General features: G+C 44.9%; 1 protein-coding gene across 5 annotated transcripts in view; it reads right to left on the bottom strand.

The window, feature by feature from the left end:
* MIDEAS (mitotic deacetylase associated SANT domain protein) overlaps nt 1-22,872 on the bottom strand; it is a 588,535-nt gene that overhangs the window by 47,641 nt on the left and 518,022 nt on the right. For all 5 annotated transcript variants that reach the window (XM_069208745.1, XM_069208746.1, XM_069208748.1 and 2 more), the window contains one exon: nt 11,476-11,551. In XM_069208745.1, coding sequence (XP_069064846.1) covers nt 11,476-11,551 — 76 coding nt within the window. The remainder of the gene's footprint in view (nt 1-11,475; nt 11,552-22,872) is intronic.

Raw genomic sequence — 22,872 nt, 5'->3', positions numbered from 1 at the left:
GGATCTCACAACACTCTGCCACCAAGATTTAAGGTGCTTTGTTCAAGGGCCTAACCTGGTCCCTGTACCCGGTGTGCATTCCATTGCAGTTGGCCTGAACTTGTGACTTTGTCCTAGTCCGGTGCAACCAGATAACCACAGTTGGAGCTTTGTGCTTTTAGGCACTGTTTTTCAAGTAAATCTTGAAAATTACTTATCTGCGATTCTACTGATGGGATTTTTGCTGTTTTCGGTCTCAAGTATTTTACTAAATTTTAAACTATTTTTTCTAAGTTGGTATGGGATTTTCCTTGCATCGTGTTTTTGTTCTAATACTGCTTGAAGTGCTGCATAAATAATTTACACATTGCTTTCAAGTTAAGCCTGGATACCAGAGGATTAAGCACAGGATAATTTGGGGTTTGCTTATGTCGCACCCTGACAAGAATTGTGGTTGATGATTGAATAATTCTACACTCCACTCAACCAGTAACCCAACTCCTACCACTACATTATATAGTGTATACAAACATTTTTAGAAATCTGGGCTCTTTCAGATGAACAGACTCGTTAGGCACTGCAAAAGAGTAAGGCAGTGGTACAATGCAGAAACGTATGTCTGCACGTTGGAGAAACTGTTAGTGAAGGAAAATTGTCAAGATGGTATGCTAATGACAATGGGATCATGGATCAATTTCACTGTATATTGCTCAAAAGACAAAGGGGGACTCACAGTTGGATGCATGTGAGGTCTCAGTGTACTTTATTCAGGGGGGTGGAATTTCTATAGCCTGACACCCAGGACCTAATGCTTAAGCTCAAAGACAACAGTTTTTCATGTCTATTTTGTCCTTAGGAGAAGACGACCCAACCCCCCTGTAAGGAAATGCCTCCTTGGCATGGTCACCCCCTGACTTTTTGCCTTTGCTGATGCCAAGTTATGCTTTGAAAGTGTGCTGGGACCCTGCTAACCAGGCCCCGGCACCAGTGTTCTTTCCCTAAACTGTACCTCTGTCTCCACAATTGGCACAACTCTGGGACCCAGGTAAGTCCCTTGTAACTGGTACCCCTGGTGCCAAGGGCCCTGATGCCAGGGAAGGTCTCTAAGGGCTGCATCATGTCTTATCCCACCCTGGGGACCCCTCACCCAGCTTGTGTGTGCTGGTGGGGAGAAAATGACTAAGTCGACATGGCACTCCCCTCAGCGTGCCATGCCAACCTCACACTGATAAGTCACCCCTCAAGCAGGCCTTACAGCCCTAAAGCAGGGTGCACTATACCACAGGTGAGGGCATAGGTGCATAAGCACTATGCCCTACAGTGTCTAAGCAAAACCTTAGACATTGTAAGTGCAGGGTAGCCATAAGAGTATATGGTCTGGGAGTCTGTCAAACACTAACTCCACAGCACCATAATGGCTACACTGAAAACTGTGAAGTTTGGTATCAAACTTCTCAGCACAATAAATGCACACAGATGCCAGTGTGCAATTTATTGTAAAGTACACCCAGAGGGCATCTTAGAGATGCCCGCTGAAAACATACCCGACTTCCAGTGTGGGCTGACTAGTTTTTGCCAGCCTCCACACAAAAGACATGTTGCTGGCCACATGGGGAGAGTGCCTTTGTCACTCTGTGGCCAGGAAGGATAAGTTACTTACCTGTAAATCCTAGTTCTCTTCCAGGGGTATCCTCATCAAAGTCATAAACATTGAATATTCCCGCCCTTGTGCGGGGACCCCGGAGCATATATAAAATATATACACATTATACATGTGTAACAAACAGTCATGCAGGCTATCATGTTAAAAACAGGCTAAAATGCTTTATTTCTATGAAGTTTTTTTTTTTTTTTTTAAATACTACAATAGAGCATAAATAAGTACCCAAGCTCCTAAAACTAGGCTTGGGGAAGTAAGCAGTAGCAAACTCTAGTGAAAAAATAGAGAAAACTGCATTGAAAAACAATGAAGCATTCTTAGCCAATAGGCTGCATGGAGGTTAACACAGGAGAACCATAAAAACTTTGGCACTGTGCCTTTAAGACCCTGAGCACCTCCAGTATCCCACCATGCCTCAGGGGTGAAGGAAAGGTGACAGTTGGTTCACAGTTAGGTCAGTTCTTTTTACGGTGACAATTTGTATAATTGAATCAAAATACTGTCTGTCCTGCACTTCCAGTAGACGTGAGTCCGGGGAGGAGGGTGGGTTGTTTATGACTTTGATGAGGATACCCCTGGAAGAGAACTAGGATTTACAGGTAAGTAACTTATCCTTCTCTTCCAGGGGATCCTCATCAATAGTCATAAACATTGAATAGATTAGCAAGCCCATCCCTAAACCTAGCGGACTGTCCGATAGAAGTGCAGGAATAGACATGTCTTACGCAAATAAATTCCTTAGAGAGGCCTGCCCCACTTGGGCATCCGCTCTTGCATCTGAGTCTAAACAATAATGTCTTGTAAAAGTATGGACAGACTTCCATGTAGCAGCCTTACAAATCTCAGATATAGGAACATTGTTAAGGAGAGCAGCAGTAGCCGCTTTTCCCCTTGTGGAATGCGCTCTAGGCCGCGCCAGCAATGGTCTATTAGCTAGCTGGTAAGTATTAACAATACAAGAGACTATCCATCTTGATATTGTTCGCTTAGATGCTGCTTCTCCTGTCCTTAAATGACCATAGTTCACAAACAAGTGGTTAGAGTGTCTAATCGATTTTGTCTTGTCCAGATAAAATTTCAGCACTCTTTTCAAGTCTAATGAGTGCAATGCTTTCTCAGCCGGAGTTTCCGGATTGGGAAAGAACGTCGGTAAAGTTATGGTCTGATTAATATGGAATTCTGACACCACCTTCGGAAGGAAAGATGGGTGAGTTCGTAGAACTACTCTATTGTCATGAAAAACCGTGTACGGTTCTTTTGCAGACAAGGCCTGGATCTCACTGACCCTCCTCGCTGAAGTAATGGCCACCAGAAAAGCCGTTTTCCACGTAAGGTGTTGTAAGGAGGCCTTATGGATAGGCTCGAAAGGAGGGCCCATAAGTTTTGCTAGGACTATGTTCAGTTCCCACGGAGGAGAAGGCCTCCGAATTGGCGGAAAAACTTTCTTCAAACCTTCTAAGAAATCCTTGACTACAGGTTTCGTAAAGAAGGATTCCTGAGAAGGTGACTTGCGATAGGCAGTAATAGCAGACAAATGTACCTTAATAGATGATACCTGCAGACCGGATTTCGCTAGGTGAAGCAAATAGGACAGTATGACGTCCTCCTGCGCCCGTATGGGATTATGGCCTTGCTGACAGCACCATATGTAGAATCTCTTCCACTTAAAAGCGTAGGAACGCCGCGTGGAAGGCCGTTTGGACTCTTTCAAGATGTTCATGCACTCCTGCGAGAGTCCTAGGTGCCCATACTGCAGGAATTCAGGAGCCATGCTGTTAAGCTCAGAGAGGGTAGGTTGGGATGCAGAATCCTGCCCTCCATTCTGCTCAGAAGATCCGGTCTGCACGGCAGCCTCCTGTGAGGTTTTTCCGACAGGTTGAGGAGATCCGTGTACCAGAATTGCCGAGGCCATTGTGGCGCTATAAGAATCATTCTGGTCCTGGATCCGTAAAGTTTGCTGATCACTGCCGGAATGAGGGGAATCGGAGGAAAAGCGTAAAGAAATGTCCCTGACCAGTCGATCAACAGGGCATTCCCTCGAGATCCTGGACGGTAGAACCTGGATGCGAAGTCTGGGCATTTCCTGTTTACATCGTCTGCGAAGAGGTCCAGTTGAGGCCGACCCCATTGCGCGAAGATGTATTCTGCGACTTCGTCGTGCAGGACCCAATCGTGAACGTCCTCCAGGTGTCTGCTTAGAAAGTCTGCTTCTACGTTCTGCTGACCTGGCAGGTGAACTGCTGTGATTGACATTCCTCTGGCCAGGAGCCAATGCCATATCGCTTGGGACTCTCGTGAAAGGGGTAGGGATCTCGTTCCCCCTTGCTTGTTCAAGTAATACATCGTGGTTGTATTGTCTGTCTGTATCAATAGAGTTTTCCCCTGAATTAGCGGTGTGAAAGACTTGAGAGCCAGATGGACCGCTCGGAGTTCTAGCAGATTGATGTGGTACTGCTTCTCCTTGTCTGACCACAGACCCTGCGCTTGAAAGGGACCCAGATGAGCCCCCCATCCCTGAAGAGACGCATCCGTTACCATAGTGTCGGATGGAAGTACCTGGTGAAACGGAGCGCCCACTGACAGGTGAGGTCTGTGCATCCACCATCTCAATGACTGCAGTGCTACCTCCGGTAGCCGCATTGTGTCTTCCCAGCGACCTGTTCTTTGGCTCCAATTGGCCTCCAATGCCTCTTGGAGGGGTCTCATGTGGAGTCTGGCATTTGGGACAATAAAGATGCACGATGCCATGGAGCCCAGTAGTGATGTCACCTGACGTGCCGTAGGTGCGCTGGCTCTCAACAGGTCCTGGCACTTCATGTTTATTGAGGACAGTCGTTCCTCCGAAGGATACACTTTTTGTAGTTCTGTGTTTATGATAGCTCCTAGGTAGTGAAGACTCTGCGTTGGAGTCAAGGTTGACTTCTGGTAATTGACCTGAAGACCTAGAGCTTCGCAAACTCCTAGTACAATGTCCCGATGGCTTCTCGCCTGCTCCGGAGAAGAAGCCTTTAGTAGCCAGTCGTCTAGGTATGGATATATGTATATCCTTTGTCTTCGTAGATGTGCCGCCACCACTGCCATACATTTCGAGAAAACTCTTGGAGCAGATTTCAGGCCAAAGGGTAGAACCCTGAACTGGTAATGCTGTAACGCTATTCGAAAGCGCAGGAATTTTCGATGCTTTGGAGCTATTGGGATGTGGAAATACGCATCCTGTAGGTCGATGGAGCACATCCAGTCTCCCTGATGCAGTTGAGGGAAAATTTGGTGAAGCGCTAGCATTCTGAACTTCTGCTTTCTTATGTATTTGTTCAGCAGTCTTAGATCCAGGATTGGCCTGAAAACGCCCTCTTGACCCTTCTTTGCTACTAGAAAGTAACTGGAGTAGACCCCCTTTCCTCTGTGGGCAGGTGGAACCCTTTCTATGGCATTCTTTCTTAGGAGGGCGAGAGCCTCCTTGCGTAGCAAGGTGAGATGAGCCGAATTGTGTTTGGTTGGTGGCAAGTGTGGTGGAGGCTGCTTGAAAAGGAGAGAATAGCCATGTTCGACAATATTGAGCACCCATTTGTCTCTTGTGATAGAGTGCCACTCGTGAAGATGAGCAATAATACTTCCCCCCACCGGAGTGGTGTACAGTGTCGAGGGAAGCGAGACTTCATTGCTTAGTAGGTGCTTTTGGAGTGGACTGTTGAGGTCTACTTGACCCTCGCTCCCTTGTGTTTCTTCGCTGAAACAGATGGCGTCCCTGTCGTTGCTGAGACCTTTGCGACCAATGAGGGGTTTGAACCCTCTGTTGGAAAGGGCGTCTATCGTACGGTCTGTACCTCCGCCTGAAATCTTTCCTTCTTTCGAGGCCTACCGCCTTCATGGTGTCCACCTCGGTCTTCATGCGGGCCATCTCTTCGTCTGCATGGGCACCGAATAGAGAATTCCCGGCAAATGGGAGATTCAGGATACGTTGTTGTGCCTCCTGTTTCAAGCCAGTGAGCCTCAGCCAGGAAGATCTCCTCGCACAGATACCATGTGCGTACCCATGAGCCGCCAAATCCGCCCCATCCGCTGCCGCGCTGATAACTTGGTTAGATACCAGGCATCCTTCCTGTAGAATCTCTTGGAAATCTTGCCTGTCTTCTCTGGGCAGTTTTTCTGTAAATCTACTGAGGGAGTCCCACAGAGAACGATCGTACCTGCCCAGGAGCGCAGACGCACTAGAGACCTTCATTGCTGAAGCCGCTGTCCCGCACATCTTTCTTCCCAGAGAGTCTAAATGCCTGCTCTCTTTATCCGGGGGTACCGTGGATGAAGATGCCACCGAGTGGGTCTTTCGGGCGGCAGCTATGATCACTGAGTCTGGTGGCGGATCCTTCCTAAGGAATAAAGGGTCTTGCTCTGGAGCCTTGTACTTTTTAAGAATCCGAGCCGGGGCAGACTTAAGCGAGGCTGGGGCCAGAAAAATGTCCATGGTCGGCTGCAACAAACCAGGCACTAGAGGCAGCAACTTTTTCGACGCTGATCTCTGTTGTAGCGTCTCAAAGATGATTGATGAGGAGGTAGACGGTTCTGGAACCTCTATATTGAGTTTCTGCGCTCCTCTTAGCAACACCTCGTTGAAAGTGGTTATGTCATCCACTGGTGAGACTCTAGCAGGTGGTGAATCTGTAAGAGTAGGTGAGTAACGCCCGACAGAAGAACCTGATGAAGACCAAGAGGGTGATCTTCTTGAGCGCGACCTGGATCTCCGTTGAGAGCGAGATCTGCTGCGGGACGCTGAAGCCGAGCGTCTAGGCCTCGCGGTCGGCTGTCGAGGAGCTGAACGAGCCCATTCTGCCCCGGCTGTCGGCGATGGCGTTCTTGGCGGGGAGGCAGTGGGTGAATACATTCGCGAATATTGCGAATCTGGGGAGGCCGCTGGTCTGTTGAGGCTCTCCAGCCATCTCGGAGATAGGTTGATGGGCGAGACATGCCCAGGAGATGCTCTTGACCGAGAAGAGTCGCTCGGTATGGAGACCACTGGAGACTGAGCCTTGTCTGGTGAGGGGCGATGTTCTGCTCCTTGTTGGACAGGTAAAACCTGCGTCGACGTCGATGGCTGTTTCGACGTCGAAGGATGCCCAGTCGGTTGGCCCTGCCTCGACGTTGATTTCCTCGACGTTGAGTGCCTTGACGGCGAACGGCGTTCCTTGGACCTCGACCTGCTCGCCGTAGTGTGCCTCGACGTGGAGCGATGGGAGGTTGACGGCGGATGTTTCTCGTGCCGTCGTGGAGATCTCGACGTCGTGTGTCCTGACGTCGGGGGGCGCACAGCCTTTGGCGGTGACCGGACATGCCGGCGATGGCTCGACGTCGATCGGCGGGCTGCCGTCGACGGAGACCTGCCCCTGCTCTGATGTTTTCCCTTCGACGTCGGGTGTGTCGCCGTCGACGGCGATCTATGCCGGTGGGACGGTGGTAGCGACGACGTCGACGGTGAACAAACAGGTATTTTCCTACCTGTCGACGTCGACCGGGCCATTCTCTCCTGAGAATGGCCTTCTGGATGTTTGGGGAGTGAGGAGGACGATGTTCTTTTCCTCTCCTGAAGCCCATGAAGTCGGATCTTCTCTCTGTCTTTCAGAGTCCTCCTAGACATGTTCTTACAGAACTTACAAGTGTCAGGGCAGTGACTCTGAGGCAGGCACACTATGCACAGAGAGTGGGGATCTGACTGGGCCTTCTTCTTCCCACAAGCAGGGCATTTGACAAAAAGAGAAGGCATTTTTCTGTCAGAAAAAACCTTCCTAGCTCAGACAAAGATGTTATTTGTCGAGTGAAAAGTGAAAAAACGCTTTTTTAAAGAATTTTTCTGAGGAAAACTCAGAAAAACTGAGAGCTCAATGCTCCAGGATCCTCTCAGAAGAAGCCGGAAAAAAGAACTGACCTAACTGTGAACCAACTGTCACCTTTCCTTCACCCCTGAGGCATGGTGGGATACTGGAGGTGCTCAGGGTCTTAAAGGCACAGTGCCAAAGTTTTTATGGTTCTCCTGTGTTAACCTACATGCAGCCTATTGGCTAAGAATGCTTCATTGTTTTTCAATGCAGTTTTCTCTATTTTTTCACTAGAGTTTGCTACTGCTTACTTCCCCAAGCCTAGTTTTAGGAGCTTGGGTACTTATTTATGCTCTATTGTAGTATTTAAAAAAAAAAAAAAAAAACTTCATAGAAATAAAGCATTTTAGCCTGTTTTTAACATGATAGCCTGCATGACTGTTTGTTACACATGTATAATGTGTATATATTTTATATATGCTCCGGGGCCCCCGCACAAGGGCGGGAATATTCAATGTTTATGACTTTGATGAGGATCCCCTGGAAGAGAACAAAGCCTGTACTGGGTGGAGGTGCTTCTCACCTCCCCCTGCAGGAACTGTAACACCTGGCGGTGAGCCTCAAAGGCTCACCCCTTTTGTTACAGTGCCACAGGCAGGGCATCCCAGTTAGTGGAGATGTCTGCCCCTCCAGCCACTGCCCCCACTTTTGGCGGCAAGGCTGGAGGAGATAATGAGAAAAACAAGGAGGAGTCACTCCCCAGTCAGGACAGCACCTAAGGTGTCCTGATCTGAGGGGACTCTTACTTTTAGAAATCCTCCATCTTGCAGATGGAGGATTCCCCCAATAGGATTAGGGATGTGCCCCACAGGGAGGAGGCACAAAGAGGGTGTAGCCACCCTCAGGGCCAGTAGCCATTGGCTACTGCCCTCCCAGACCTAAACAGAAGACTCCCAGAACCGAGGAAGATAGATTCCTGCAACCTAAAGAAGAAGTAGGACTGCTGACCTGAAGCCCTGCAGTGAAGACGGAGACAACTGATTTGGCCCCAGCCCCACCGGCCTGTCTCCCTACTTCGAAGAAAACTGCCACAGCGACGCATCCAACAGGGTCCAGCGACCTCTGAAGCCTCAGAGGACTACCCTGCATCTAAAGGACCAAGAAGCTCCAGAGAGCAGCGGACCTGTTCAAGAAACTGCAACTTTTTGAAACAAGAAGCAACTTTTAAAGACTACACGTTTCCCGCCGGAAGCGTGAGACTTTCCACTCTGCACCCGACGCCCCCGGCTCGACCTGAGGAAAACTAACTCTACAGGGAGGACTCCCTGGCGACTGAGAGCCCATGAGTAGCCAGAGTTGAGCCCCCTGAGCCCCCGCAGCGATGCCTGCAGAGGAAATGCAGAGGCTCCCCCTGACCGCGACTGCCTCCTTCAAGGAACCGGATGCCTGGAAACCACACTGCACCTGCAGCCCCCAGGACCTGAAGGAACCGAACTCCAGTGCAGAAGCGACCCACAGGCGACCCTCTGCCTAGCCCAGGTGGTGGCTACCCCGAGGAGCCCCCCCCTGTGCCTGCCTGCATCGTTGAAGAGACCCCGGGTCTCCCCATTGATTACTATTGAAAATTTGACGTATGTTTGCAATCTGCACTCGGCCGCCCCTGTGCTGCTGAGGGTGTACTTTTTTGTTCCTGCATGTGTCACCCCGGGGTGCCCTACGAAACCGCCTTGTCTGCCTTCCGAAGTCACAGGTACTTACCTGCTGGCAGACTGGAACCGGGGCACCCCTATTTCCATTGAAGCCTATGTGTTTTGGGCACCACTTTGACCTCTTCACCTGACCGGCCCTGAGCTGCTGGTGTGATAACTTTGGGGTTGTCTTGAACCCCCAACGGTGGGCTACCTTGGACCCAACTTTGAACCCTGTAAGTGTTTTACTTACCTGTGAACTTAACATTTACTTACCTCCCCCAGGAACTGTTGATTTTTGCACTGTGTCCACTTTTAAAATGCCATTTTTGCCAAAACTGTACATGCTATTGTGATAATTCAAAGTTCCTAAAGTACCTAAGTGAAATACCTTTCATTTAAAGTATTGTTTGTAAATCTTGAACCTGTGGTTCTTAAAATAAACTAAGAAAATATATGTTTCTATATAAAAACCTATTGGCCTGGAATTGTCTTTGAGTGTGTGTTCCTCATTTATTGTCTGTGTGTGTACAACAAATACTTAACACTACCCTCTGATAAGCCTACTGCTCGACCACACTACCACAAAATAGAGCATTAGAATTATCTCTTTTTGACACTATCTTACCTCTAAGGACTCTGTGCATGCTATTTCTTACTTTGAAATAGTACATACAGAGCCAACTTCCTACACCCCCTGCAGCACAAACCCTTTGGCTGCCAGTTTACAGTCCCACGTTATGGATCAGGGAAGGGCATTGTCTGCAGTAAAGGTAATATTTGTGTCCATGTGTCAATGCTGTTCAAGCTTCTATTTATGATTCATTAAAGCAAATACTTTATTATTAGGGTGAGGAAAAGTAAGCTCAGACTGCACTACTGAGTGGTTCCATGATAAAAATGTGTACAGACGTTTGAAAAGTTGTGCAATATGAAGCTACGTGTAATACTCCCAGAATGCTCTCTGATCAGATGCAAATATTTGAAGAAACTTGAAAGCAAGTCCGATTCCTTGCTTTCAAAATAAAAGGTTCTCAAAAATGCAACTAGGGAAAAAACGTTAGCTAAATTACTGTAAAATGTTAGGTACCATTTCTTTTAAACATTTAGCAAAATGTGTTGATGCATGCTAAAATATTCATAATTGAAAATCAGTGTAATCAGTTTTAACAAGATTATGGGAAACATGAAAATAAACAAAGTCCACAAGTCTGACATTGGTGGTAAGCTTTTTAGTTTTGCCAATGAATGTCCTGCTTTGGCATGGTGTATGTGAAACCTTTTTGTGGGATCTGCCAGGCTTGCTCCATTATAACAAACACTGGCTACAAGAAAACATACTTGTCCTCAAAAACACACATTGCTCATTAGTCCCTGGTACTGAACTAAACTACTTTGTGTGCAGATATGTTGCTTGTAAAAGAGCAGAGTGTTGTCACTGACAGTGTATCCAGCCGACAGATAGATAGATAAGAGATAGAATTTTATTAATAGCAAAAGTTCTTGGTTAACGTCAGCCCTATTGGGGGCCCAATTCTTAAAGAAAGTTGCAAAAGTGTACCCATGGTGTATGTCCCTGTATTAGAGCAGATTTACAACTTTCATAAATTCATAAGAATTTATATAAGTAGGCCAGGAAATCATACTAGAAAATATTTGTGCACTGCATTTTAGCACAAGCAAACCTGCATGTGTAGATTGCTCATGCAAATATCTTTTGAGCCTTTAAAATTCACTTTCCTTCAGTCACTTTTTTCCCCAGCCCAGGAAGAGGTTTTACTTCTGCCCTTGTAAGGAGTACATTTCCAGAATTTCTCAGTATGAGAAAAGATCAGAGAAGAGCTGGTACAAAAAAAAACCTAAAACATAAGTTAGTAGGTTTGCACAGACTGAGAAGGGCATTTCATCCTTGGAACAATTGCTCACTGCTATTTCCAGCCCCAGTATGTGATCTGTGGAAAAGTGGCAAAAGAAGGAAATTCTACTATTCAATCTGTACAACAGCATGAGCCCTAGCTTAATCAGAAAGGCTATTACCAGAGCTCTTATATAAGAAAGGTTGCTGCCATAGTTTGTTGCCACACTAACTGGCACCAAAGGGACCACAGGATTTTCTTTACAGGACAACTATTTCTATGACTCAGCCAGTGCCATAGACAAGTAGATATTTTGTTAAATTACACACCTCTGTTTACTAATATTAACGTTTTAGCACATGTTTTTACACTGTTTAGTAAGTGAAAATGTATTCATCAGTTTACAATGTAAAGCACCAATATGCTTGCAAGATCAAGCACTGTGAGAATTCCCATGGACATGTCTGCTTAGAAGCTTTCCGTACCTGTGTAGTGATATTCTGCCAAAGGGTGGTTTAATGGTCGTCTGGGTCTTTTCACCAGAAGTCTCGTCAGAGCCGCCTAGGCAGAAAAGATAAGTGTGTTCAACAGAAAGACAAGGAAACAAGGGAAAGGGACTGAGCGTTAACATTTTCTGTACAGAAACGAGTTGAGAAGCACATGCTAGTAGTATACATGTTATCATGCAGATACTTTTCTGCACAGAAGATACACAGAATCTCCTCTGTACTCTAATAAAGTGAAGCTCATTTGCTCTGCGACTACAATGTCTTAGTTACAATATATTCTTGCAGCATACAAAATGCAATCTACTATAGAAAACTCCCACTCAACAACATCTGCTACAGTAAGAACACAATGGTATCAAAGCACTCTTCTCCCAATGGGCCCAGAGATATGGCCAAATTTTATGAAAAATCTGTTTTTAGCAAGTAAGGCACTAGACCTAGTCAACCCTAAGAAAATGCCAATAATGTGATAAGAAACTTAAAAGTGTTTGACTGCGAAGTGCAAATATGACGCACTGGTTGGATGTGCGAGGCAGATAAATGCATTCTGCAGTGTGTGCCATGCTATCAAAAGGTTGCATGTGACAGTATATAACATCATAAAATATTCACTTATTCAGAGGGCATATATCACCAAAGCGACCCAGAATACACTTACAGGATCCCCCCGCTATTCCACCTAATATGTTCTTCAGGCTCATTCCCAATGGACTGTAAATGCATCAAGAAAAGAAAAACATAGCTATTCAATCAATGAATGCCAGTATGAACTCTCAAAACAAGCTAACCTAAGCGAAGTGTACTCAACAGCAGGAGTAGTACCAGATAATGTGCAGAAAATTATTATAGCAGAAAGTGTGGCCGCTGTGTAAGGCATTATTTGGCACAAGTCTGTGCAGCAAACAGACCGATGGTGAAAATCTGTAGAGGACGCAAAAGGCCAGTTTAGCAAAAGGTCACTTTACAGAGTGAGATGTTACACGACCTGAAATGCAATAGTTGACAATGGCTGGTGATGTGGTGCACAATGCTGTCCAGACACAAAGAATGCTTGCGTCTAAAATCAATGGTTGTATGCCTTTACCACAAAGATTTTGTTCTAAAGGCATACATGGTAAAGAAGACATTTATACACACATATATATATATATATAATAAACACAATACACACAAAACCCCCCTGCCACCCAAGAAAAACCATACCTACCCTGAAACCTCAACGTTGTTGCCACCCCAAAACTCACAACCACTCTAAGCCCTAAAAAAGCCCTTGCCACCCAAAAACCCAAACCCACCCTAAAATGACCTTTCCCTGTTCTATATATGTAAAATGTCACTTACCCAGTGTACATCTGTTTGTGGCATGTAGTGCTACAGATTCACATGCTTTGCATAAGTCCGCCATCTAGTGGTGGGCTCAGAGTGCTACAAGTTGTTTTTCTTCAAAGAAGCTTTTTCGAGTCACAAGATCGAATGACTCCTCCTCTCAGTGATAATGCACATGGGCATCGTGGCCTTTGTTAGATTGTTTACCCGCAGGAGGGTGAAGTAAGCAGTGAAGAAGAAAAGAAGATGTCCATGCAATGTATATACATATTTACATAAAGAAAGTACTACAACGGCTACAGGCTTCCGGGAAGGCGCATGTGAATCTCCAGCACTACATGCCATGAACAGATGTACACTGGGTAACTGACATTTTCCTTTTGATGGCATGTGTAGCTGCAGATACACATGCTTTGCATAGACTGAAAAGCAGCCCCCCCCTTAAAATAAGCATTGGCTAGCCTGTAGGAGTTGGAGTAGTTTAAAATAGTGTTTTATGCACTGCTTGACCAACATTTGCTTGTTGGCGAGATGGCACATCCACACAGTAGTGTTTAGTAAATGTGTGTGGTATGGACCATGTGGCTGCTTTGCATAGGTCTGCCATTGGTATATTTCCTAAGAATGCCATTGAAGCCCCTTTCTTTCTAGTAGGATGTGCTTTAGAAGTTACTAATAGTTGCCTTTTAGCTTTAAGATAGCAAGTTTGAATACACTTTACTATCCATCTGTCCAATCCTTGTTTTGAAATAGGATTACTCTTAGGGGGTTGTTTGAAAAGCCACAAGAAGTTGTTTATATTTTCTGAAATTTTTTGTTCTGTCTATATAATGCATTAGAGCTCTTTTGATATCAAGAGTGTGCAGAGCTCTTTCAGCAACTGAATCTGGTTGTGGAAAGAAGACTGGCAATTCCACTGACTGACTGATGTGAAATGGTGAAACCATTTTGGGTAGGAATTTTGGATTTGTCCTAAGTACTATTTTGTGTTTGTGAATTTAGAAAAAAGGATCTTCTAAAATGATTGTTTGAATTTCACTAACTCTCGTTAAGGAAGTAATTGCTACCAGGAAAGCAACTTTCTATGAGAGAAATTGAAGAGCGCAAGAATGCATGGGTTCAAACGGTGGACCCATAAGCCTTGTGAGCACAATGTTAAGATTCCAGGCAGGAGCTGGTGGAACTCTAGGTGGAATAACTTGTTTAAGGCCTTCCATAAAAGTTTTTATGACAGGTATTCTTAACAGAGAGGTATGCTGTCTGTTTTGGAGGTAGGCTGATATTGCTGTTAAATGCATTTTAATAGATGAATATGCAAGAGTTGCTTTTTGTAAGTAAAGCAAAAACATACAATATCCTGTACTGATTCTTTAAGTGGATCAATGTTTTTGGGTTGACAGTAATATACAAAACCTTTCCATTGAGCTGCATAGCACTGCCTGGCTGTAGGTGTAAGTGCTTCCTTTAAAACGCCCCTTCATTCCGAAGGAAGCTGTAGATATCCAAACTCTATGACCTCAGGAGCCAAATCGCCAGGTTGAGAGTACTGGGATTGGGATGCCCGTTTGACCTTTGTTTTGATTCAATATGTCTGGTAGATCTGGTCTATTTGGAAGCTTGTGATGTGGTACTATAGAGAGATCCAATAGTGTTGTGCACCAGTGTTGATGTGCCCAGGTGGGAGCTATGAGTATCATAATGAGGAAGTGTGATGGATCTTGTTGACCAGAAATGGAATTTGTGGGAGGGGGGGAAAAGCTTAAGCACTATCCCTGACCAATTGATTCATAGAGCATTGCCCCTGGATTGAGGTTGTCTGGGGGTCCAACAACACTAGACTGTGAAGCTGACCCTGTGCTTGCGCCCATTGTTGTGAAAGACACCGTTGTAGGAGTCTCATGTTTAGACGTGCATTGGGCACTATTGATATGCACGATGCCATCATTCCCAATAGTTTCATAATAAACCTTACTGTGTGTTGATTGTATTGTAGCTGCGATATGAGACTGTGAAACGATTGAATTCTTTGTGGGTTTTTGGTAAGCTAATGCTGGTTGAGTGTTCAGAATTGCTCCCAGATATGGTTGTATTTGCACTTGCTGAAGGTGAGATTTCTGGTAACTGATTGTTTAGGGTATCTATTGTGTGGGCTGTTGACAGGTTTGAATGATGCTGGCTTTTATTACCTAGTTGTCCAGATAGGTAAAGACATGTATATGCTGCCTTCTGAGGTATGCTGCAACTACTGCTATGCATTTGGTAAATACCCTTGGTGGTGTTGTTACTCCAAAGGGTAGCACTCTGAATTGGTAGTGCTTGCCTGCTATCACAGTCCTTAAGTAATTGCCATGTGCTGGATGTATGAGAATATGGAAGTAAGCATCTTTTAGATCTAATGCTGTCATGTAGTCTTGTTTTTGTAGCAAAGGAATGACATCCTGAAGAGTGACCATTGTTAAATGCTCTGAGAGAATGTATTGATTGAGGGGCCTGAGCTAGAGGATTGGTCTGAGAGTGCCATCATTATTTGGTATGAGGAAGTATAGAGAGTATACTCCTGTCCCTTGTTGAGTTATAGGGATGACCTCTATTGCACCTTTGAGTAGAAGTGATTGTACCTCTTGTTTTAGCAGAACAAGGTGTGCTGGAGAAAGCCTGTGTCAGCGAGGGGGTATATGTGGTGGAGTGGAGATGAGTTCTAGGCAATGACCATTGTGGATAATTGACAGTACCCATTGATCCGATCTAATGATGTGCCACTGATGGTAGAAGTTGCAGTCTTCCTCCCACAGGAGCTGTGTGGGGATGCAGAGAAAGTCACTGCTTTGAAGAGGTGGAGGCACCTCTTGTGGCAGCGGATCTTCCCCTATTTCTAAAGTTGTGTCCTCTGAAGAATCCTCTAAAAGACCCATTAGAGTAAATACCGTTGTCCCTGCTTTTGTTGGGACGTAGAGGCCTCTGATGTTTTGGGTTTAAAACCACCTCTGAATTGGGGCTTGCGAAAAATACCCCAAACAGGTGTTGTGTAAAGGGCACCCATGGCCTTTGCTTGGAGTCCTTTTTTAATTTTGATGGTGGTACCCACCTCTGGTCTAAATAGCTGCTGTTTGTTAAACTGCATATTAAGGACTGCTTGCTATAATCCCGAGGACCACAACAAGCATGCCTCCTGATCATGACACTAGTATTTGTAACCCTAGCTGCGGTGTCTGCTGCGTCTAGGGCCGCTCTACTTTGATTGTTGGCAATAGCCTGTCCTCTGCCACTACCTGCTGTGCCCTTTTTTGGTGTTCTAGTAGGAGATATTGGAGGAACTCTTGCACTCCTCACAATGGTCCCTGTTGTATCTGGCTAAAAGAGCTTGGGAGTTGGCAATTCTCAACTGATTTGCAGCTTGAGTTGCCACTCTTTTGCCTGCTGCATCAAATTTGCTGCTTTCTTTATCAGAGGGAGGGCAACCCCGGTGGACTGACTATTTGCCCTCTTTCTAGCTGCACTGACAACAATGGAATCAGGTGGCAATTGTTGTGTTATGAAGAGTGGATCTGATGGTACAGCTTTAGGTTTTTTGTCCACCCTCGGTGAGAGTATCCTAGCCTTTGCTGGTTCTTTAAAATTATCATCAGCATGTTTTAGCATGCCTGGTAGCATTGGCAAACATTGGTACTGTTTGTGTAGAGGATAGCGTGTTGAATAGAAAGTCATCCTATATGGGTTCAGAGTGCAGCTGAACATTATGGTATGTGGCTGCTCTAGCAATCGCCTGATTATAAGCCGTGGTGGCTTCCACCTAGTGGGATATAGATCAGTGTCATTAGATGGGATAGGGGTCTGAATCATACATATCCCATGGGTCTACAGTACAAGTATTGTCACCCATATAATCCCCATGTGAAGAGACAGGAGATTGATTAGAATACTGTGTAGGTGAAGGTGTTGGTGGCGGAGTATCAGGTAGAGAAGTGGGAAGCACAGGAGAATGTGGTGAAGAAAGCTGTTGTACTGCCTTTGATTTCTCCTTGTGATTAAATATTGCAGGTGAAGGCCCAGCTTCCAAAACGTTCTTGGAGACAGTTTCCTTTTGGTTATTAAAGGAGGAGACACAATAATTTTCCCAGTGTCTTTTTGAATCTATATTTTCCGTTGTTTATGGTCCATCACTTCCAGAATGGGCCTACTGTCTGTTGACTCCTCTACAGAAGGAACATGTTTACTTTCCATAGCTGTATGCTCCGAAAGCGTGGTGACTGCTTTAATCAGGCCGAAAATGTGGACTCTGAAGCAGATGGGAGGTTTTTTTCGGTTCCGAAGAGGAGCTTTGATGCTGCGGTTCCGAAGAGGAGCTTTGATGCTGCGGCTCCGAGGTGGCCGGTTCTGAAGTGGAAGCCTCCACTTTGCGACTTGATTCCGAAACAGAGGTGGTAGTCTGTTGGGTCGAATGCATTTTGGTCTTCTTTGATGCCGAACCCGAGGGCCGGTCATCGAGATGTAATTTTCGGGTCCGACCACGGCCGGCAAGCAGTGGTGGACCCAAGACCATTTGGGAAGGGGCTGGTGTACTCTCGTACTGAGCTGCAGGAATAACTTGGCTGTCCCCATATGAGTCACGGTCGGAATCGGAGTCTGCGATGGAAACCGCAGTCTGCGCCTGTTCCTCACTGTAAATGTAGGGCGTTTGTTCAGTCAACTTCAACGCCATCTCTAAACAACACGCTCTTCGATCCCACAGAGTCCTCTTGAAGCGGAAGGATCGGCACGTCTCGCATGTTTCTTCCTTGTGGTCCGGAGAGAGGCAGAGATTACACACTGAGTGTTGGTCTGCGTACGGGAACTTGGCATGGCACTGAGGGCAGAATCAAAACTGAGTATGATCCATGAGCCTTTCCAGAGTAGGCCCGAGATGGGCGCGGGAGCCCGAAACGGCTTTTAGTCAATCACGACGCTACAATCGGATCAAGTGTAGTATGGAAAACACATTCGAAAACGATACAGACATTTAAGGGAAAGATAGATAGAGAAGTTCAGATAGTACGGAACCAAGATCTACGGAAGCGAGAGGGAACATGTCCGAACCCGACAGCGGTAAGAGACCTTTTTTTGTTTTGGTGTAATTAAGTGCAGTAGCTGAGAAATTAAAGAAAATAAAAATTTGTACATATAGGGATGCAAAGGATTCATGACCCGTCCCGATCTCGTGTTGAGATCTGATTAGCTGACAACACTTCAACAACAAAGCCGTTGAAGTGTTGTCAGCCATCTTGGGACTCTGCTGAAGAGGAGTCCCAGAAAAAAAATACATCCTGACATCTTTGCTCTGGTGCGGGTGTCCTAAAGGTGGTGAAAAAAATTATGCTTTTTAAAAAAAAAAAAAAAAATATATATATATATATATATATATATATATATATATATATGTGTGGGGCGGTCCGATGGCCTCCGTCACAACCTCTGGGGACCACCACCTACCTCCCTGGGGGACAGCCTCAATGTGAAGGGAGTCAGTTTCAGACCCCGATTAGCCCCGGGGATCACCACCTTCCCGGGGATATGCATATGTTTGAGGGGGGCCACGTGGCCCCCCAAATGGAGCCACTGATGGCCATGGGGACTCCCCCCCACCCCAGCTGTTTGCTGTGGCTTGGCTGCAGCTTTGCAGCTTGGGCCAAGCCACAGTAAACTGTGTTTTTTGTCGGCAGGACGTGTCAATCAGGTCTTGTTATCAAAAACTGAACCTTTTATCTCTTGGGACAGAGATGAAATGTTTGCTTCAGCAAGCACGGATCTGCGGTTAAAGCAGCTCCGTGCTTGCTGAAGCAATGGGACCGTTGGGAAGGCCTCCCCTGTGGTCCCAGATAGCCTGTAAAGGACTTGTTTTCAAATACAAAAAATAATAAAAAATACATGTCCTAGATAGTCCATTTAAAAAAAAGAAAAGAAATAACAATAGCTCAGTGTCAAGGACCTGCACAGTGGTTTTGAATCCAGCTTTACTCGTTTCCCTTTCTTTTTTTTAGAACTACAAATGTATAAATATAAAATAGATGATTTTTTATTTTTTTAAATAAATACTTTTTCATTTTTAAATTAAACAGAAATATGTAATTCTAAGTATATCATACATCAAAGGCTAAAAAAATTCTATCTCTCAATCTTTTTCCCACTCACAGACCCACTGTGACCATCGTGCACCCACTCACAGCCTTTCAGACCCTCATGCACCAACTCAGACTTGCACACACTGGTGCACTTACTAAAACACTGATGTATGCACTCTCGCACCCAGACAGACACTGTTACAGCCACTTTCATCCCTAGCATGCACAGCACGGGGTTGGGTGGTTAGGGGGGTTGGCCGAAGGGACTGGCTGCAGACTTGCAGGCAAACCCTACTGCGCACAGGCAAGGCCTGTGCAAGGTTTAAGGTTGGGTGCTTATAGGGGGCTGGTTGCAGTATGGCCAACTGCTGCCGCTCGTGCCCAAAGGCCATGTGCGGCAGAGGTTGGATTAACGTATAGTAATGAAAAATACTATACGTTTAAAAACAACAACAAAAAACATAGAAATTCGCTGAAATAAACAAAGGTTACAGAGACGTTATAGTTAGGAAATAGAATTTTTTTTAAAACACTGAAATTCACTTAAAAAAAACCAAAGGTTACTGGGACGTTATAGTTAGGCTCACATTTTAAATGTACAAAATCACAGAAATTCACCAGTTATAGTTAGAGTTATCTCAAGTGAATATATATATGTAAATTGTCACTTACCCAGTGTGCATCTGTTTGTGGCATGAGACGCTGCAGATTCACATGCTTTGCACATCCCGCCATCTAGTGTTGGGCTCTGAGTGTTACAAGTTGTTTTTCTTCGAAGAAGTCTTTCGAGTCACGAGATCGAGGGACTCCTCCCCTTTTGGCTCCATTGCGCATGGGCGTCGACTCCATCTTAGATTGTTTTCCCCGCAGAGGATGAGGTAAGAGTTAAGTATTATAGTAATAGTGCCCATGCAATGGAGTAAACATGTATGTACATAATGTAGTTTAAAGTGCTATATTTACAAATTTACAAATGTTCAAGATCAACTTCGAAACGGCTACAGGCTCCCGGGGAGGCGGGTGGGCGCATGTGAATCTGCAGCGTCTCATGCCACGAACAGATGTACACTGGGTAAGTGACATTTTCCGTTCGATGGCATGTATAGCTGCAGATACACATGCTTTGCATAGACTAGTAAGCAGTTATCGCCCCAAAGGCGGTGGTTCAGCCTGTAGGAGTTGAAGTTGTTTGAAACAAAGTTCGTAGTACTGCTTGTCCTACTGTGGCTTGTTGTGCTGTTAACACATCCACGCAGTAGTGCTTGGTAAACGTATGAGGTGTAGACCATGTGGCTGCCTTACATATTTCAGTCATTGGAATGTTTCCTAGAAAGGCCATGGTAGCACCTTTCTTTCTAGTTGTGTGCCCTAGGTGTAATAGGCAGTTCTCTTTTTGCTTTAAGATAACAGGTTTGAATGCATTTAACTATCCATCTAGCAATGCCTTGTTTAGAAATTGGATTTCCTGTATGAGGTTTTTGGAAAGCAAAAAATAATTGTTTTGTTTTCCGAATTTGTTTTGTTCTGTCAATGTAGTACATTAACGCTCTTTTGATGTCTAATGTATGTAGTGCTCTCTCAGCTACAGAGTCTGGCTGTGGGAAGAACACTGGTAGTTCTACTGTTTGATTCAAGTGAAACGGTGATATGACTTTTGTTAAAAATTTAGGATTTGTCCGTAGAACTACTTTATGCTTGTGTATTTGAATAAATGGTTCTTGTATGGTAAATGCTTGGATTTCACTGACTCTTCTTAGAGATGTGATGGCAATTAAAAATGCAACTTTCCATGTTAAATATTGCATTTCACATGAGTGCATGGGCTCAAACGGTGGCCCCATGAGTCGTGTTAACACAATGTTGAGGTTTCATGAAGGAACTGGTAGTGTTCTTGGTGGTATAATTCTTTTTAGGCCCTCCATAAATGCTTTTATGACTGGTATCCTAAACAGTGAAGGTGAGTGGGTAATTTGCAAGTAAGCTGAGATTGCGGTAAAATGTATCTTAACGGATGAAAATGCTAGTTTTGACTTTTGCAAATGTAGCAAGTAGCTTACGATGTCTTTAGCAGATGCGTGTAAGGGTTGAATTTGATTATTATGGCAATAATAAACAAACCTTTTCCACTTATTTGCATAGCAATGTCTAGTGGTTGGTTTTCTAGCTTGTTTTATGACTTCCATACATTCCTGTGTAAGGTCTAAGTGTCCGAACTCTAAGACCTCAGGAGCCAAATTGCTAGATTCAGCGATGCTGGATTGGGGCGTCTGATCTGTTGATTGTGTTGAGTTAACAGATCTGGTCTGTTTGGTAGTTTGATATGAGGCACTACTGAGCGGTCTAGTAGTGTTGTATACCACAGTTGTCTTGCCCAAGTTGGTGCTATGAGTATGAGTTTGTTTTGACTCAACTTGTTAACTAGATATGGAAGGAGTGGGAGAGGGGGAAAAGCGTATGCAAATATCCCTGACCAACTCATCCATAACGCATTGCCCAGAGACTGATCTTGTGGGTACCTGGATGCGAAGTTTTGGCATTTTGCGTTTTCTTTTGTTGCAAACAGGTCTATTTGTGGTGTTCCCCAATTTCTGAAGTAATTGTGTAGTACTTGGGGATGGATCTCCCATTCGTGGATTTGTTGGTGATCCCGAGAGAGATTGTCTGCTAATTGATTCTGTATCCCTGGAATGAACTGTGCTATTAGGCGAATGTGGTTGTGTATCGCCCAATGCCATATTTTCTGTGTCAGGAGACACAACTGTGTTGAGTGTGTTCCTCCCTGTTTGTTTAGGTAATACATTGTTGTCAGTTTTGACAAGAATGTGTTTGTGGCTTATTATTGGTTGAAATGCTTTTAACGCTAGAAATACTGCCAATAGTTTTAAGTGATTTATGTGAAACTGTTTTTGCCGAGAGTCCCATTGTCCCTGAATGCTGTGTTGATTGAGGTGTGCTCCCCACCCTATCATGGAGGCATCTGTAGTTATTACGTATTGAGGCACTGGGTCTTGAAAAGGCCGCCCTTGGTTTAAATTTATATTGTTCCACCATTGAAGCGAGGTGTATGTTTGGCGGTCTATCAACACTAGATCTAGAAGTTGACCCTGTGCTTGTGACCATTGTGATGCTAGGCACTGGTGTAAGGGCCGCATGTGCAATCTTGCGTTTGGGACAATGGCTATGCATGAGGACATCATGCCTAGGAGTTTCATTACTATTTTGACTCGTATTCTTTGGTTTGGATACATGACCTGTATTACATTGTGAAATGCTTGTACTCTTTGTGGACTTGGAGTGGCAATCGCTTTTGCTGTGTCGATTGTTGCCCCTAAGTATTGCTGTGTTTGACACAGCTGAAGGTGTGACTTTGTGTAGTTGATTGAGAAACCTAGTTTGTGTAGGGTTTCTATGACGTACTTTGTGTGTTGTGAACACCGTTCTAGTGTGTTGGTTTTGATTAACCAATCGTCTAGGTACGGGAACACATGTATTTGCTGCCTTCTGATATGCGCAGCTACTACTGCCAGGCATTTGGTAAAAACTCTTGGTGCAGTTGTTATTCCGAATGGCAACACCTTGAATTGGTAATGTACCCCTTGGAATACAAATCTTAGGTACTTTCTGTGTGAAGGATGTATTGGTATATGGAAATATGCATCCTTTAGGTCTAGTGTCGTCATTTAGTCTTGTTGTTTGAGCAGTGGGATTACGTCTTGTAATGTCACCATGTGAAAGTGGTCTGATTTGATGTAGGTATTTAATGTTCTGGGATCTAATATAGGTCTCAGTGTTTTGTCCTTTTTGGGTATGAGAAAGTACAGAGAGTAAACTCCTGTTCCTTTCTGTGGAAGTGGTACTAATTCTATTGCTCCTTTTTGCAGCAATGCCTGGACCTCTAGTACGAGAAGATCCATGTGTTGTTTTGACATATTGTGTGTTTTCCGTGGAACGT

This window comes from Pleurodeles waltl, chromosome 9 (genome assembly GCF_031143425.1).
Source record: "Pleurodeles waltl isolate 20211129_DDA chromosome 9, aPleWal1.hap1.20221129, whole genome shotgun sequence".
Lineage (NCBI taxonomy): Eukaryota > Metazoa > Chordata > Amphibia > Caudata > Salamandridae > Pleurodeles > Pleurodeles waltl.
Note: the sequence above shows the minus strand (reverse complement) of the source record. Positions and strands in the feature narration are given on the sequence as shown.